This window comes from Chrysemys picta, chromosome 1 (assembly GCF_011386835.1).
Source record: "Chrysemys picta bellii isolate R12L10 chromosome 1, ASM1138683v2, whole genome shotgun sequence".
NCBI classification, from domain to species: domain Eukaryota; kingdom Metazoa; phylum Chordata; order Testudines; family Emydidae; genus Chrysemys; species Chrysemys picta.
This window is the reverse complement of record NC_088791.1, coordinates 303,607,029-303,625,728: the sequence shown is the minus strand read 5'-3', so window position 1 is coordinate 303,625,728 and position 18,700 is coordinate 303,607,029. Positions and strand designations below refer to the sequence as shown.

General features: G+C 45.6%; 1 protein-coding gene across 1 annotated transcript; it reads right to left on the bottom strand.

Annotated features, from left to right (window-relative positions):
• Positions 1–14,123: 14,123 nt before the first annotated feature.
• On the bottom strand, positions 14,124–17,081 carry LOC135980888 (pre-mRNA-splicing factor CWC22 homolog). Its single transcript, XM_065581317.1, has 2 exons — positions 16,626–17,081; positions 14,124–15,577 (listed from the first exon to the last, which is right to left on the bottom strand). Exons 1-2 carry the CDS (start codon positions 17,020–17,022, stop codon positions 15,162–15,164), a joined length of 813 nt encoding a protein of 270 aa, XP_065437389.1. The 5' UTR covers positions 17,023–17,081; the 3' UTR covers positions 14,124–15,161.
• Between the last annotated feature and the right edge of the window lie 1,619 nt (positions 17,082–18,700).

The following is an 18,700-nucleotide window of genomic DNA, read 5'->3' as shown; positions in this document are numbered from 1 at the left end:
GCTGCAATTTCTCATGCTGCAATTTGAGTGGCTGAATAGAATTTAGAAGAACAGAGTTTTAAGATGAGACTGTGTGTCCAGTATCAATCTAGAAGGAATTTTCATCACTTAGCATTAAGCCCTAGAAAAACAATGGTTTATAATATAAATGTGAGCTGAACTGTGACTACTGTGTATATCACTACTACAATTGTTTGTTACTATAAAAGGAAAAATAAAGGCATTTTAGGCCTCAGAAATAAGGCTTAGAATATTTTATGTAGGAAAAACTCAGTATTAATTGAAATAATCTGAAACACAATTTCCAGTATACTGTATTCATGTAACTGGCATATCAAGTGTATCTAAATGGTCTAAAGTGAATCATTATTTTAATGTTAGATCTGTGGAGTAAGCTTTTTAGATGAAGAGATTCCAAGGTCAGAAGAGACTATTTTCATCAACTAGATGGATCTCTTGTCTAGCCCAGGCCATTTAATTTTGACAAAATAATTTCTAAAGCATATCTTTTAGAAAAACATCCAATCTTTATTTAAAGATTGTAGTGATAGGGAATTCACCACAACCCTTGATAAATTGTTCCAGTTGTTAATTACTCTCCCTGTTACTCCAATCTATACCTTATTTCCAGTCTGACTTTGTCTAGCTTAAACTTTCAACCATTGGATCATGTTATACCTTTCTCCACTAGATTGAAGAACCCATTGTTATATATTTATTCACCATGTAGATACTTACAGACTGTAATTAGGTCACCCTTTAACCTTCCCTTAGTTCAGTGGTTCTCAAACTTTTGTACTGGTGACCCCTTTCACACAGCAAGCCTCTGAGTGTGACCCCCCTTATAAATTAAAAACACGTTTTTGTATATTTAACACCATTATAAATGCTGGAGGTGATGCGGGGTTTGGGGTGGAGGCTCGCAACTCCCCATGTAATAACCTTGTGACCTCCTAAGGGGTCCTGACCCCCAGTTTGAGAACCCCTGCCTTAGTTAAACTAAACACATTGAGTGACAGACTCAAGAACTCAAAGGCATATTTTCTTTCCCCATACCATACCACTTTCCCCATATCCACAGAGCCAGTTATCTCATCATAGAAGGCAATCAGGTTGGTCAGGCATGACTTGCCCTTGGTGAATCCACGTTGACTGTTCCTGATCACCTTCCTCTCCTCCAAGTGCTTCAAAATGGATTCCCTGAGGATGTGTTCCATGATTTTTCTGGGGACTGAAGTGAGGCTGACCTGTCTGTAGTCCCCAGGTTCTCTTTCTTCTCTTTTTTAAAATGGGCACCTCCTACCCCCGCTTGGCTGGAGGAGCCCCAAGCTAGCTAGAGCCGCGAGACCCCCCCCACAAAGGAGCCCTGGGATCCATCCCCTTGGCCAGAGGAGCCCTGGGCTAGCTGGAGCCACGAGACCCACCCCACCCGAAGGAGCCCAGGGACCCACCTCCTCGGCCAGAGGAGCCCCAAGCCAGCCAGAGCCCTGAGCCCCCCTCCTGCCTCCACAGTAGGAGCCTCGAGATCCGCCTCCCTCTCAGCCGGAGGAGTCCTGAGCCAGCCAAAGCCTCGAGCCCCCGCACCTGCCCGGAAGAGCCCCCAGTCAGCTGAAGCCCTGAGCTCCCCTGCCCAGAGTCCAGGGCCGGCTGCACATGCGCCATGTCATGCCTCCCCTCCCCGGACACCAAGCCACCCAGAGAAAAGTATACATCTTTCTTCTCTGGAAGAAGCTTTTGCTATGCCCCATACAGGTTCCAGGGCGGCTGAGGAGGCAATAGCACAGGGGTTCTCAAACTAGGGGTTGGGACCCCTCAGGGTCGCAAGCCGTCAGCCTCCACCCTAAGTCCCGCTTTGCCTTAGCGTTTATAACGGTGTTAAATATATAAACAAGTGTTTTTAATTTATAAGGTAGGTTGCACTCTAAGGCTTGCTATGGGAAAGGGGTCACCAGTACAATAGTTTGAGAACCACTGTGGTAGCACATATTGCCTCCTCAGCTGCCCTGGAACCTGCATGGCGCATAATAAATCAAAAACTCCCCCCCAGAACCTTGCAACTGGGGGTCTGGTGGCTGCGGCAGTGCCAGGAGAGGCTGAGCCTCCCCATGCCTATTATACCCATGGCCATAGGACATTGGACAGGGTGGGCCAGTGGTCTGAGATAGTATCAAGAATTCTCTCTGTCAGGTGCTTGACTGGCTGGTTCTTGCTCACGTGGTAACTGATCATCATATGTTGTGTTGTGAAGGAATTTTCCCCCAAGTCAGATTGGCAGTGATCTTGGGTTGTTGGATTTTTGGCCTATCTCTGCAGCATGGGCTGCGGTTATCTTCTGGGATCATCTGGGTATATCTCACTAAACAATTCCCTGCCACTGCAGGGGCCTCAGGAATTGAAGCCTCTCGATCCCTGTTCTCTGCCTGTGGCATACAGTAGTTTAGTCTCCTGTGCATTGCAGTACTTTAATCTAATTCCAGGTGTCGAGTTAATGTGTGGGTGGCTGAGTGTTGGTAGTCTGTGATATAAAGGAGGTCAGACTAGATGATTTTGTGATCCTTCTTGCCTTAAACTTTGTGACTCTGGGACTCCTCTAAAATAGACAAATAGTGCTAAAAAGAAAAATTGAGTGTTTGCTCTGTAGGAAGAGATTGTCCTGATAACCACAACTTTGTTTCTTTGGAGAGGGTGTGTTGTGTAGTTGCATTTGAGTGGGTAATATAATCGAATAATTCTAGAGATGTAGTTGCAGTGTATTGAGCTGCTAATTCATGATTGAAGGACATATTCTGACCTGCCTGCCTTTCAGGAAAATGTGACAGCTTGATTAGTGAGTCTGTGGATATTCCTTCTTGTTGTCATATTTATAAACGAGTATTCCTGAGCCATGAAACCTTTACTAAGTAGTTAACTGTTGGGGGTGGGAGGGGACATACACATCATCTACCCTTGTATGTTCTTGAATTTATGGGTTTGAAACACTTCACTCACAAACTCTTTCTCAGCATGTCAAAGTGGATGGAGAACCTCCATTCTTCCTTTGTATCAGGTAAAGTTGGTGGGAATTGTTATATTTTATTGACTACTAGTAGGGCTCTCATTGACCCATTGTTGAGTTATTTAACATCTTTTTTTTTTTAAGGGCCATGCCATCCTCTCTCACTTTCTAAGCTCTCTCTCTTTGTTTTATGGGCAGTTTGAGCCTTATTTTTGCCTTCTAATGGCAGACTATCTGGAGAAGTTTCCACATATGAAAAATACAATACCTGTAACAGTAAGATGTCTGTGACATACACCCATTGCAATTGGTATAAATGTCTGGGTAAAAGGCATTTGCTTTCCTGTGGCTATCTCTAGTACAGCTTGCAAAGACAGAGACACAACACTTAACCTGTTGGCTCAAAGTTATTTTTGACCAGTGAATCCAAGCTGCCCAAGTCACTGTCAACATCATATATGGAACTAGTTCCTCTGCTCCACAGTCTGTCTGACCTGAGATAAAGAAAAAAAGGACTTAACAGATTGGAGCTCTTTGGTCCCCACAAAGTGCCAGAATCCATGGCTCTGTTTTATCTTGGGGTTTTGTACTGCTGCCTATCACCAGGGTATTTTATTGTCTTTGGTGCTGATGGCATTGAATGCTTGGTCATTGGGCAGAATATGAGTTCTCGGGGCTTTGTTTTGGAGTTCTAAAGAAGAAAAAATATTCTAAAGAATTTTAGACTTTTTCCAATTCTGTTTCATGTGAAATCAGTGGGGTCGCACTTGTGTAATAGGAGAGTAATGCCATGGCAAATCAGGTCCATAATCAGATATCAAGTTCTCGGAAGAGATGAGTCTTTCTCCTTCCGCCACCTCCTCTAGCTGTTTTCATGGACAGCAAGTATGAAATGGGAAAGAGAGCTGCAGGGCTCAATGCTGTATTAAATAGAACATCCATGGCTCATCCGGATGCCTAGGTAAGGTGATGAGTCATCACAGAACTAGAGCCTGATTAAACCTCATGTGTTGATGAGTCATTCCTGTGCTGAGTCAACTCACAAGCCAGGAGGTGGTCCAGTGGCTCTCAGGGCAGGTACACAAGCCTCACAGGAGAAACTGCAACTCAGTCTGCTGAATGTCCCGTCATGGCTTGGAAATCTCCCTTGCCTGATAGTGGTAACAGATTCCATAAGCCTTAGCCTGCTCCAGCCTTGCTCTTGCTCCAGCTCTCTTCCTAGTCCTGCTCCAGCCTTGCTCTCGCTCTGGCCTTGTTTCAGCCCTGCTCTGGGCTCCTGATTCTGGCTCTGATTACTAGGCCTGACCATTACCAACATCGTTTCTGACAGCCTAATGCTAATCAATGAACTACCTACAATAAAATATAATAAACCCTATCTCGCTCTGCCTGACAGCAAAGGAAACTGGAGTAAGACTGTGGTGAATCAGACCCAACATTCCTTTCTTGAAAGAAAATAGACATACAAAGTATCCTGCAATTAACAAAATGGCTGACACAACAGAAAAATGTACATCCTGAGAGAACAAATGAGCAACCAGAGCACAGATTCTCTCTCTTGTATATAATAATGAAAGCTGATAATGAGATTAAGATGCTGATGTGGCAAAACAAGACTAACCCCAAATTCCATTTTCATAGCAAGCACCAAGGAAATAATGAACCAACAGCAAACACGATTACATTCTGTCAGCTTTATTTACCTAAGAGGCATATAATCAAGAAATCAATTGTGTTCTTTATAAAGTTTAGTCAGTCAAGAATGAAAATGTGGACTCTTTAAAATCCATTGCACCAGTAACCAAAACAACACAGTCCCTTATAATAATAATTAATAATAAATAATAGAATAACTATATTATTATCTCTTTGCATTTTGGTAGAGCCTAGAGGCTACAAACAGGATACAGTCCTGTTGTTGTAGGTGCCAGGCTTGGAAAGAAACTTATCCAAGGGTTTCCCAAAGGGACACTGGATCACAACTCACAAAGACCATCCTATTAGTAGATGATTTTTGAATGTCCAGATAGCTACGTACAGTTAATATATGTTAGCCAAGATACTGTCCTTGCAGATTTCTCCAAATGTAACTGGGATAATGAAGACACAATGTTAGGCCATCCTCTGGGATCTCCCAATCTTTTAAATGGCGAATCTTCAGGGCCTATTTAAGTAAATTAAACTATTCAGGGGTTTTATATTATTTTAATACTTTTCAGATTACTCCACTAGTTTACCTATATTTTTAACTTTCTTCATTACTTTTCATAGCTGTGCAAACCAGACACTCTGTAGTTGATTCTAAATTTCTCATGCATTTGCTTGAAAGAAAGATGGAAGCTGCTAATCATCAGCTTGTGAAATGCACTAATAAAATGTATTATATAGGCAAGTTAAAATGTTTTGATGAAGCTGTTTTGATGCAGGAGCAATTTGCTACATTACAAGGGGGAAGGAAAGACTTTTGTGCTTTGCTATGCTATGGAACTGGTATAGTTAATCTTTGGGTGGGAGGAGAGTCTCTAGAAAGATGTTGGCTCCTTTGGAGGAGAAAGGAATGGAACATTAAGGATAGCACTGAAGTCTGAGCATGCTCCTCTGTTAATGACCACTTCAGAGACAAGCCTTTTTTCAAGACAACCAGTCAGTTGAACGGTGGTTACATAGTGCTATCACATAATTACTGGTGTGATTTTCCTTTTTCATACTTCCTCGTTTTATCTATTCCTAACTTGAATTGAGTTTTGCTGAATATTTCAAGTTGCTCACTCACCCAAATCTATATTTTGTTCTCTGTGTGTGACTACTTAAAAAATGTATTTGCTGTCTGCTCCAGTCTGTAAACACAGAGTGAGAGAGAGGGATTTGAGAAGGGTCATTGGGTCATCTTTCTTATACACAGCATCACAGCTTATAGTAAGGAGGGGGCAAGTAAAGCTTTAACAAACAAATGATTTTAGACTTTAGATTTCTTATTACACTTGACCATGTGTAGATGTCTGAACCGACATATTTTATTAGGACAGTACTTGAGAACACATTGTCACATGCAGCAAAAGCACAGGTTGTCGAGAATGAGGGCTTATAGCTGGGCCTAGGACTAATTAGCTCAGTCTCCAGGATGACTAATGAACCCAGCTGAGCTACAGCAGAACCGCCTGATTGGCCCACTCACCTGATTGGCTGAGGGGAGCTAGCAGACCTGCTTTTAAGCTCAGTAGCAGCAGCTGCTAATTGCTGGCTACTGAACCCTTACACCTGCTATTGTTCCTGTGTGTGCTTTGTCTTGCTGCCTTTCCTAGCCTTAAAAAGCAACAGAGGGTCCTGTGGCACCTTTAAGACTAACAGAAGTATTGGGAGCGTAAGCTTTCGTGGGTAAGAACCTCACGGTGAGGTTCTTACCCACGAAAGCTTACGCTCCCAATACTTCTGTTAGTCTTAAAGGTGCCACAGGACCCTCTGTTGCTTTTTACGGATTCAGACTAACACGGTTACCCCTCTGATACTTGTCTCCTAGCCTTGTTCTTGTCCTGCTCTTTCCCTGGTTCCTGACTCTCCCTCTTGGCTTGGATCCCTGTTCCTGACTCTGCCTCCCTGGTTGTTGACATAGGCTAACTAAAGGACTCTATGGACAATAGCTGCAGAGGGCAAGTGCATGGTTTGTTTTCAGGAGCATAGCCCGTATTCAGTAAGTCTTCTGCATAATAATGTTTTCAGAATATTATACAACACTCACATGTTATTGCTGAGAAGAACAGATTTGTTCATCTCAATAGTTTCACTGTACCAACTCTGATTCATGAAGTTGTAATGTGTCTTGTCTTTTTGGAGAGTAATTTTATATTTCAATACAAAAGGGAGAGCTGTGCAGGTTGAATGGTGCAAATATGTTCTGTTGACAGCTTTATTTCTGCATGAGGACAGAGCTCTGCAGCATTAACTGATCTAGTCTTCCCAGAATTGTATGGTCTGCTAGCTAATGGGAATAGATTCTTCTCTCAATGTGTGTATGTAACTCTTATTAGTATTAACAGAGAGCTGTCTGTGCACAGACAGAGAAGTGTAGGTCCCCTTTTGTGTCCTCAGTCAATGTGGGCTATTGACAACTTTGAATAAACATGGAGCATTGTTAATTATATGAAATTAACTGCACCAAAGTGTGAGACAGTAATCTTTGCAGGAAGTTGACAATTATCTGCAGCTCAATGTATGTTTGTTTGGCTAGTTAGTTTATAACTTTTTTTTAAAGGATTTAAATGGCTAATGCTAAGTGGACTTAACCTAGGAAATTCCTTTTCTCTTGCCAAATTAAATATCCAGAGCTTTTTGGTAGTTGCCTAGGAAGGAAAACTGGAGTTCATATGAAAGGAATTTGGAGTTGCTTCATCCGATTATAAAGAGGATGGAATCATCAATAGTCTCTTTAAAATTGCTTAAAGTATAATATATGAATACATACCCTGAAAGCAGCTACATATCTTTCCTGGTTGCTTGACATGCTAAAAGCATTCAGGCCTGGCTTGTAAGTGGCCTGTAATGTTCTGGTTTGTTTTTTCTTTTTGGTCTGGTCCAATGGGCCAGTGTCCACTGTAAGGTTGTGAAAGGTAATACGGGGAGATGTCCTCTTCTCGCAGTGGTTCAGGCATGGGAATTGTCAGTGACATTAGTTCGGAAAATTCAATTCTTAGTATGCTATTTTAAGACCATTTATTTAGCTTGTTTAAAGCAGTCTACGTAACCATCATCATTTTCCTCTAAGCCCCATGTTAAGTGACTTGGCTGAGAAATTCTAGGATTCTACAGGACTTATTGATTTCGCCTTTCTGTCTGACCACCTACACTTATGTGTTGTGGGCAGTTTGTGACTTTTGAGTGCCTTTAAATGAAAGACTAGTGTGTATGCAGGGTGGAACCCTGACCCCATTGAAGCTAATGGCTAAAGCTAAAACTCCCATTGACTTCAGTGGGGCCAGGATTTCACCCACTGTTTTGGTGGAATGACTCCTTCCATAAAACTAAACAACCCTTGTTCATCCCCTCAAAAACAAGGGAAAGACTACATATGGCCCCATGGGTCTAAACCTGGGTCTGCAGAGCTCCCAGCTACCTAGCATCTCAGTACTGTCACCAAGCAGCACTGTAACCAACTTGTGCTCCATTGCCCATGATCGGCTGCAGACACAGACCATGAGAAGTCCCACCTCAAGGGGTCTGATAGGCGGCAGCCTCATGGCTCCTGATTGGCTTCCCATCCTATATAAACCTAAGGGGCATTCCAGGAAGTGTCCAGGCAACAGTGTGCATTTCCTGTAGCTGCCATGACCATTCCTGCTCCTGAACTCCTGGCTTCATCCTTGGCTTGATTTAGACTTCACCTCCTGCCCCAGACCCTGAAACCTGAGTTGGACTCTGACCCTTGGTATTGACCCTAGTCTGGAACCTGACTATGACTACCTCCACTGCTCCCAGCCTTTGACCCTGCTCTGATTCTTGGTCCCAACTGCCCTTGTTAGTATGTTGACAGACTAATTGTAAATGCTTTCCATGAAACAATAAATGTTACGTATGTGTTTGGTTCAGTAAAATAATCCAGTAACTGAAGAATTCACTGGATGTTTATAAATCAGCTGACTGGTGTCCATATGAGCTTCACTTTACCTTTTGGCTAGAAGGATGTGGGAACACACACACAAGGTGATACGTTGGTGTAGACGATGATGATTTGCTTCTGTGTCTAAGACCGGGGACCACAAAGCTTCTGAAAGGCTGTTCAACAAAGATATGTGCTGGCTTGTAAGCTACCATTGTATTGTTACTTAAAAACTCCTTAGCTTTTTGCTTCAGTGCTAAATAAGTTATACGACTTGAAAGGAGATACAAGTGGATGGCTTGTAATTCTTATGTGCAAAACAGTAAACTCTTGAATGGAGTGAACAGGTGGCCTGGCTGATCCCATGGGGCTACATAACAGACGTTTCTCTCATTCAGAACGCAAGCAAAGCCCTTTGCTTACCTCATGAAGTGTGATTTGTATTCATTCTGTCTTCGATCATTAAATGTTTCAATGGTCCTGTTGCAAGTGCCTTTTCATTAGTTTTGCCAATGAATCTACTTTCTGGACCTTATTAGATTATACCATGTATGTACAGTCTCATACTCACTGTAAGATATTTTTTCCAGCTCTCAAATCACATTTTTTGTAACGCTTCTTTGCAACCTCTCCAATTTTTCAGCAACATTGTTAAAATGTGGACACCAGAACTGGCTGCAGCCTTCCAGTAATGATTTAACTGGTGCCATATATCAAAGCCTAGACCACAGATATTACACTGCTGGATTTACAATCTCTGGGGGACATACCCTTGTATTAACAAATATTATTGATTAGATGCTGGCAGTGTTTTTGGAACAGTATAAAAACTGCAGAAAACATGGTCCCTGCCCCAACTGGCTTCTAATGAAAGCTGAATCACCATGTATACAAATTAAGCATGGTTCCCCTGTCTTCTGGCAAGTGACCAATGCACTTATTCTGGCAAAGTTTGGCTAGATGGCTTCTCCACTGAGAAGCACTGATCAGATATATTCTGAATTAGTTATTGTAACACTATTAAATACCACCACTTGTGCTGATGCTGAAGTCCAATGCTGGTTTTAAAACAAGTGAAGAAATGCACTGAAGAACAAAAAATATTACATTTCAGGATTGATTAGGAGCTTGATTTCAGGCTGCTGTCTGCTTCAGTTAAATTGTAAATTTCAGATTTCAGTGGCAGTTGCTATGTATTCAGGAGCGCCGCCAGCTTTTTTGCCCCCAACAGAGGCGGTGGAAGGTCCCGCCCCCGAAAGGCCCCCCCTCCACAGAGGCGGCAGAAGGTCCCACCCCCGAAATGCTGCCCCCGACAGAGGCGGCGGAAGGTCTGGTCGCCGCCCCCCAAATGTTAACGCCCTAGGCGACCACCTAGGTCGCCTAATGGGTTGGGCCGGCCCTGCATAGGGGCCTTTGCAATCTTTTACACACTAAGCACCTACTGATTAATAATATATTTCTTAATCAAGTTTAATGGAGTCAGATTACAAAACAAAAGTACACACTCAAGCACAAGGGGGAGGAGCCCAAAGAATTGGTAATGTCTAAAATATAAGTCTAGCATTCAGCTAAATATAGTGAGGTTGGCTCTAGCCCTGATGTGGCCATGCAAGAGAACAGGATGCAACCTCTCCTCCCTTCCTCATGTTACTGCATTAACGCTACCCAGATCCTAACTCTTGGTGCTTCCTTCCAGAAGCAATGGGGAAGGAAGCAGAGCAAGTCATGTCTCTGTATTCCCTAATGCCAGCCAGCAAGGTTGGAATAAGCTGCATTGTGTAAAGGGCTGTACCCAATTCTCCTCCTTACTCATCCTCTTGTGCATGCTTCTGTGGACTGTTCTTGGGAAAGCCGGCTATGTCATGCTTCTTACTCAGGCATGGCACAATCTAGACTTAGACTCCAATTCAGCTAAATACTCAAGCGTGTATTTAACTTTAAGCATACGCTTAAGAGTCATTCTAGAAACACAACATTTTTATTAAGTCCATCCCTATTCAGCAAAGAATGAAATGTGTTTAACTCCTATTGATTTCACTGGGACTGAAGCATGTACTTCAGTGCTGTGCTGAATCAGGCAGGGCCTTACATTTTTATCACTTTAAGAACTGATTTTTTTTTTAAATAATCCTTTTCGATAATGTTCAGGGAAATTTGACTTCAGATTATATAGACTAAAACATGATCTACTAATGAAAGCTAGGGTGTGGCACATCAGTCACTAACTAGGGTGACCAGATGTCCTGATTTTATAGGGACAGTCCCGATTTTTGGGTCTTTTTCTTATATAGGCTCCTATTACCTCCCCACTCCTGTCCCGATTTTTCACACTTGCTGTCTGGTCACCCTAGTCACTAACATTTCAAGGCAGGTCATGGGATTTTCAGAGCAGTGTCAGAATCAATTGGTAACATTTCCCCATGATGAAATTGAATTGTAATTTTCTTGAACACCTAATGCTTCACTAAATGTCATGCTATTAATTTTGATTATGGTGGTAATTTAAAATATTGTTTTGAAATGATTGTATAAACACATTTACTCAGGACTGTATGTGGTTCCTGTGAAATCCACTGCTGGGAAAAAGCTAAGTGGTGTCCTAACAAGAACTCTGTTCCTTTCACTCCAGGGCTCAGTAATTCTTCTGTCTTGGTGCATGTGTCTGCATATTAATATATTGCCTTCAACATCTACTCCTGGGGGAATTCTGCACCTGTGCAGAATTCATGTTCTCCCTCCCCTCCCCCGGTTCTCCCCTCCCCACAGAAAATACATTCTGCTGGGGAGGCACTGCAATTACAACTTTTGCCCACCAGGGGCTGAAGTGCCCACAGAAGAGAGGGCAGCTGGCTCATGGGTCAGAACAGCCAGCCACAAAAAGGGAGGAGGAGAGGCTGTCTTCCTCACAGCACCCTGCCTGTGGGGCCACGTGAGGAGGCATGGGATATGGGAGGGGGGGCATAGGGCACGGGGGATATGATAAAGGTCTATAAAATGACTGTAGAGAAAGTAAGGAAATATTATTTACTCTTCATAACACAAGCATGAGGGGTCACTAAACAAAACTAATAGGCAGCAGGTTTAAAACAAAAGGAAGTATTTCTTCACATAACGCACAGTCAACCTGTGGAACTCTTTGCCAGAGGATGTTCTGAAGGCCAAGAGTATAACAGAGTTCAATAAAGAACTTGATAAGTTCATGCTGGATAGCTCCATTAATGGCTATTAGCCAGGATGGGCTGGGATGCAAAACCATGCTCTGAAGTGTTCCTAGCCTCTGTTTGCCAGAAGCTGAGAATGCGCAACAGGATATGGATCACATGATTACCTGCTCTGTTCATTCCCTCTGAAGCCCCTGGCATTGGCCACCTCCCTGAGTAGCATAGTCAAGGCTGATGTAGTTAGGTTGACAGTGTCAGCGTAGACAGAGAATAAGACCAGGACCTGGAGGATGACCACTGCAGAAAGTGTGGAGAAGGGAGAGGCCCAGGAGTCCAAACAGGAAAATGAGAGGGGGATGCATCAGGATATAATATGGTTTCTCAGGCAGCAAACAGAGATGCTGCAGATGCGGGTGGACCTGTAGGTCCAAGAATCCCATGCTCGCCTGCGTCTGTAGACAACTCAGTGTTGGGACCTCCCTACACCACCCCTCAACATTCCACATGGCATCAGGGCCACAGCACTACCCCTACCACTCCACACTAGCAGACATTAAAGACAATCTCAGCTCCACAGTCACTGGCCTGTGAAAGACACATAGGTGATGTATGTGTAGATGAAATGGAAATGACTGTTTTTTCCCCTTTATTAAGCTCTAAATGTTTGCCTGGTTCATATTACAATTTTTTTTCTTTTGGAACATCATTCATCTTTATTTGTTCACAGCATATGCTGGCTGGTGCTGAGCAGGACTGACAACCACCCATTTCCTGTTTTTATTTTATCACAGAACCCATAACTTCGCTCTCAGACAATATTAATAGATGCACTGGCAATGTTGTTTTCCAACACACACACACAACACTCACTACAAGATTCATAGTGAGAGGCAACACAGCAAGACCAGGTAGTGTACACTGCAGCAACGCACACTACGCTGGCCTTTAACAGTGTCTTTCAAAGCCTCCTTGAGCCACAGAGCTCCGTGTTGTGTTCTTTATATAGCTAGGGCCCTACCACATTCACAGTCCATTTTGGTCCATTTCACGGTCATAGGCTTTTAAAAATCGTAAATTTCATGATTTCAGCTAGTTAAATCTGAAATTTCACGATGTTGTAACTGTAGGGGCTCTGACCCAAAAAGGAGTTGTGGGGGAAGGGCGGTCGCAAGGTTAGTGTAGGGTGGGGGTTGTGGTACTGCTACCCTTACTTCTGCACTGCTGCAGGTGGCGGAACTGCTTTCAGAGCTGGGTGGCTGGAGAGCAGAGGCTGCTGGTGGCCGGGAGCTCAGCTCTGAAGGGAGAGCTGCTACCAGCAGCACAGAAGTAAGAATGGCATGGTATGGTATCGCCACCCTTACTTCTCTGCTGCTGCTGGTAGCTCTCCCTTCAGAGCTGGCTGCCGGTCTAAGGGTATGTCTACACTACGGGATTAATCCGAATTTATATAATTCGAATTTGGGAAACAGATTGTATAAAGTCGAATGTATGCGGCCACACTAAGCACATTAATTCGGCGGCGTGCGTCCATGTTCCGGAGCTAGCGCCGATTTCTCGAGTGTTGCACTGTGGGTAGCTATCCCATAGCTATCCCATAGTTCCCGCAGTCTCCCCCGCCCATTGGAATTCTGGGTTGAGATCCCAGTGCCTGATGGGGCAAAAAACATTGTCACAGGTGGTTCTGGGTACAGCCTCACCCCTCCCTCCCTCCCTGCATGAAAGCAACGGACGGCAGACAACCATTTCGCGCCTTTTTTCCTGGGTGGGTGAACACTGCAGACTCCATACCACGGCAAGCATGGAGCCCGCTCAGCTCAAGACAGCAGTCATGAACATTGTAAACACCTCGCGCGCTCTCGTGGAGTTTATGCTGAGCCAGGACCAGAAAAACGAGGCGAGGAGGCAGCGGTGGCGGCAGTGCAGCGACAAGCGTGATAGGGACATGGACATGGACACAGACACAGAATTCTGTCAAACCGCGGGCCCCGGTGCTTTGGAGATCATGTTGTTAATGGGGCAGGTTCTATCCATGGAACGCCGATTCTGGGCAAGGGAAACAAGCACAGACTGGTGGGACCGCATAGTGTTGCAGGTGTGGGATGATTCCCAGTGGCTGCGTAAGGGCACTTTCATGGAACTTTGTGACTTGCTGTCCCCTGCCCTGAAACGCCAGAATACCAAGATGAGAGCAGCCCTCACAGTTGAGAAGCGAGTGGCGATAGCCCTGTGGAAGCTTGCAACGCCAGACAGCTACCGGTCAGTCGGGAATCAATTTGGAGTGCGGAAATCTACTGTGGGGGCTGCTGTGATGCAAAGTAGCCAAAGCAATCACTCAGGTGCTGCTACGAAAGGTAGTGACTCTGGGAAATGTGCAGGTCATAGTGGATGGCTTTGCTGCAATGGGATTCCCTAACTGTGGTGGGGCGATAGATGGAACCCATATCCCTATCTTGGCACCGGAGCACCAGGGTACCCAGTACATAAACCGCAAGGGCTACTTTTCAATGGTGCTGCAAACACTTGTGGATCACAAGGGACGTTTCACCAACATCAACGTGGGCTGGCCGGGAAGGGTTCATGACGCTCACGTCTTCAGGAACACTACTCTGTTTAAAGGGCTGCAGCAAGGGACTTACTTTCTGGACCAGAAAATAACCGTTGGGGATGTTGAAATGCCAATAGTTATTCTTGGGGACCCAGCCTACCCCTTAATGCCATGGCTCATGAAGCCATACACAGGCAGCCTGGACAGGAGTCAGGAGCTGTTCAACTACAGGCTGAGCAAGTGCAGAATGGTGGTAGAATGTGCATTTGGCCGTTTAAAAGGTCGCTGGCGATCGTTACTGACTCGCTCAGACTTCAGCCAAACCAATCTCCCCATTGTTATTTCTGCTTGCTGTGTGCTCCACAATCTCTGTGAAAGTAAGGGCGAGACCTTTATGGCGGGGTGGGAGGCTGAGGCAAATCGCCTGGCTGCTGATTACGCGCAGCCAGACACCAGGGCGATTAGAAGAGCACACCAGGAAGCGCTGTGCATCAGAGAGGCTTTGAAAACCAGTTTCATGACTGGCCAGGCTACAGTGTGAAATATCTGTTTGTTTCTCCTTCATGAAAACCCGCCCCCTTTATTGACTCATTCTCTGTAAGGAACCCACCCTCCCCCTTCCCCCAGCTTGCTTTCAAACCAAATAAAGTCACTATCATTTAAAAATAATTTATTCTTTATTAATAGATTATAAAAAGAGGGAGGGAACCTGGGTGGGGTTTGGGAGGAGGATCAGCGGGAAGGAAAAGGCCACTAAAAAAAGGTTAAAAAAATGACAGCCTTTTGCTTGGGCTGTCCACTGGGGTGGAATGGGAAGGTGTACGGAGCCTCCCCCCCCCCCCCGCGTTCTTACACGTCTGGGTGAGGAGGCTATGGAACATGGTGATGGGGAGGGGGGTTATACAGGGGCTGTAGCGGCATTCTGTTATCCTGCTGCCGTTCCTGAAGCTCCACCAGACGCCGGAGCATGTCTGTTTGCTCACGCAGCAGCCCCAGTGTTGCATCCTGCCTCCTCTGATCTTCCTGCCGCCACCTCTCATCTCGAGCGTCTCTCCTCTCCTCACGTTGGTCCCTCCTGTCCTCACGTTGGTCCCTCCTGTCCTCACGTTCACTGGCTTCTTTCCTATACTTTGAAACCGTGTCCTTCCACTCATTCAGATGAGCTCTGTCACTGCGGGTGGATTCCATGATTTCTGCGAACATCTCGTCTCGCGTCTTCTTTTTCCAACGCCTTATCTGTGATAGCCTTCGGGACGGAGGAGGGAGGCTTGAAGAATTTGCAGCTGCTGGAGGGAGGGAAAAAAGGAGAGAATTTTTTAAAAAGATACATTTTGCAGAACAATGCTTATACTCTTTCACGGTGACCAACACTATTCACATTACATAGCACATGTGATTTCTGTGCAAGGTCGCATTTTGCCTCTTAATATTCAGTGCCTGTGGCTTAGCTGCTAGAGTTCACAGACGTAGGTCCGGGCAACAGAATTCGGCTTGCATGCGGCCATGGTAAGCCATTGTCTTTTGGCTTCTGTGCCCTCCTTTCCCACATACCAAGCAAAGCCTGTTGAGTGCTGCGGTTTTCCTGTTAACATTCAGCAGCAGAAAACAAACTAACCACCCCCCCCATCCAATTCTCTGGATGATCGCTTTATCCCTCCCCCCACCGCGTGGCTGGTATCAGGGAAGATCCCTGCAGGAACCAAACTAACACCCCCCACCCCGCCATGAATTCTCTGGGATGATCGCTTTACCCCTCCCCGCACCGCGTGGCTGGTATCAGGGAAGATCCCTGCTAGCCAAACGCGAAAAGCTCTGGGCCAATTCCCCCGCCCTGCGCTTGGCTAACTGCAGGCAAGGATTTCTTTTCAGCCACAGGCAAACAGCCCAGTAGGAACTGCCACCTCTGTCCCCTTAATTAAGTTTCCGTATTTCAACCAGGTTACCATGAGCGATATCACTCTCCTGAGGATCACACAGCAAGATAAAGAACGGATGTTGCTTGAATGCCAGCAAACACCGGGACCATACGCTGCCAGGCTTTGTCATGCAATGATACCAGATTACTTGCTGCAAGCATGGCGCGGTCAAATGTCCTACCATGGAGGACGGAATAAGGCTGCACTGCCCAGAAACCTTGTGGCAAGGCTTTTGGAGTACCTCCAGGAGAGCTTCATGGAGATGTCCCTGGAGGATTTCCGCTCCATCCCCAGACACGTTAACAGACTTTTCCAGTAGCTGTACTGGCTGCGAATGCATCCCAAGTCCTCAGGGCAAAGTAATCATTAAAAACCCTTGCTTTTAAAACAAGTTTTATATTTTAAAAGGTAAACTCACCTGAGGTCCCTTCCATGGGGTCGTGGTCTTGGATACTGGGTTGGGAGGGTTGGGAGGGTACTTCAGTCAGGCTGAGAAAAAGATCCTGGCTGTTGGGGAGAACGGAGTGCTGTGTGCTCTCCGCAAGCTCCTCCTCCTCCTCCTCCTCCTCTTCCCCGTCCGCAGAATCCTCAGGTGTAGCTGATGAGATTACCCCCGCCTCAGAATCCACAGTCAGAGGTGGGGTAGTGGTGGCGGCCCCCCCTAGAACTGCATGCAGCTCAGCGTAGAAGCGGCATGTCTGCGGATCTGACCCGGAGCGACCGTTTGCCTCCTTTGTTTTTTGATAGGCTTGTCTGAGCTTCTTGACTTTCACGCGGCACTGATCTGAGTCCCTATTGTGGCCTCTCTCCCTCATGCCCTTGGAGATTTTTTCAAAAGTTTTTGCATTTCGTCTTTTAGAACGAAGTTCTGCTAGCACTGAATCCAATCCCCATACAGCGATCAGATCCAGTACCTCCCGTACGGTCCATGCTGGTGCTCTTTTTCGATTATAGGCCTGCATGGTTACCTGTGCTGATGAGCTATCTGTGGTCACCTGTGCTCTCCACGCTGGGCAAACAGGAAATTAAATTCAAATGTTCGCGGAGCTTTTCCTGTCTACCTGGCCAGTGCATCTGAGTTCAGATTGCTGTCCAGAGCGGTCACAATGGTGCACTGTGGGATAGCTCCCGGAGGCCAATACCATCGAATTGCGGCCACAGTAACCCTAATTCGAAATGACAAAATCGATTTCGGCGCTACTCCGCTTGTCGGGGTGGAGTACAGAAATCGATTTAAAGAGCCCTTTATTTCGAATTAAATGGCTTAGTTGTGCAGGGTTAATTCGATTTAACGCTGCTAAATCCGAATTAAACTCATAGTGTAGACCAGGCCTAACTGCTGCCACTCTCTGGCCACCCAGCTCTGAAGGAAGTGCAGAAGTAAGGGTGGCAATACTACCACCCTCCCTCCCCCCATCCCCCCCACACTCCCTTTTGGGTCAGGACCTCAATTTGACAAACTCTGGTCTCTCCCCTGAAATCTGTATAGTATATGGTAAAAGCATGCAAAAGGCCAGATTTCACGGGGTTGGGGGGGACCTGATTTAATGGTCTGTGACGTGTTTTTCATGGCCATGAATTTGGTAGCCAGATCCAAGGGCTATAAGTAGCCTTTGTATCTGGCTATTCAAATTCAGCAAACAGCTGCTCCTTTTCTACCCTTGTGGAAACTTTTCCCCCTTGCTTAACAGCTACCCCCACCCCCACTGTGGTCTAATCCAATAAATTGACAATGCCAGCAACCCTCCGAACAACCAAAGGCACATTCAACTGTCGTTCTACACCTGCTGAGCATGTAGTTGTAGGGCTTCATGAACCATGGGAGCAAGGGGTAGGCTGGGTCTCCAAGATCACTATTGGCATTTCAACATTCCTGTTAGTAATCTGCCAGTCTGGAAAGAGACCCTGCTTTCAGCTTTCTGAACAGTCCTGTGTTCTTTAAAGATGCACGCATCATGCACCTTCTCTGACCAGCCCAAACTGATGTCAGTGATCTCTTGCATCTGATGAAGTGGGCATTCACCCACGAAAGCTTATGCTCCAATACTTCTGTTAGTCTTAAAGGTGCCACAGGACCCTTTGTTGCTTTTTACAGATTCAGACTAACACGGCTACCCCTCTGATACTTGATGTTAGTAAAACGTCCCCAGTGATCCACCAGCACTTGCATTACCATAGAAAAGTAGCCTTGTCTGTTGATGCACTCTGTGGCAAGGTGGTCAGGTGCTAAAATAGGGATCTGCATGCCCTCTATTGCCTCACTGCAGTTGGGGAAGCCTATTGCTTCAAAACCATCCACTATGTCCTGCACATTGTCCAGAGTCACAGTCCTGCATAGCAGGAGCAATTAGTGGCCCTCAGGGCCAAACTTATGGAAAATGCTGCCCTGGGTGAACTTGTATTTTGGCACCCCAGTCCCTGCTGCCTTCTCCTCCCCTGGCCTTCATTACCTCCCTGGGCTCCCCACCCACCCCCACATCACCCCTCACCCTT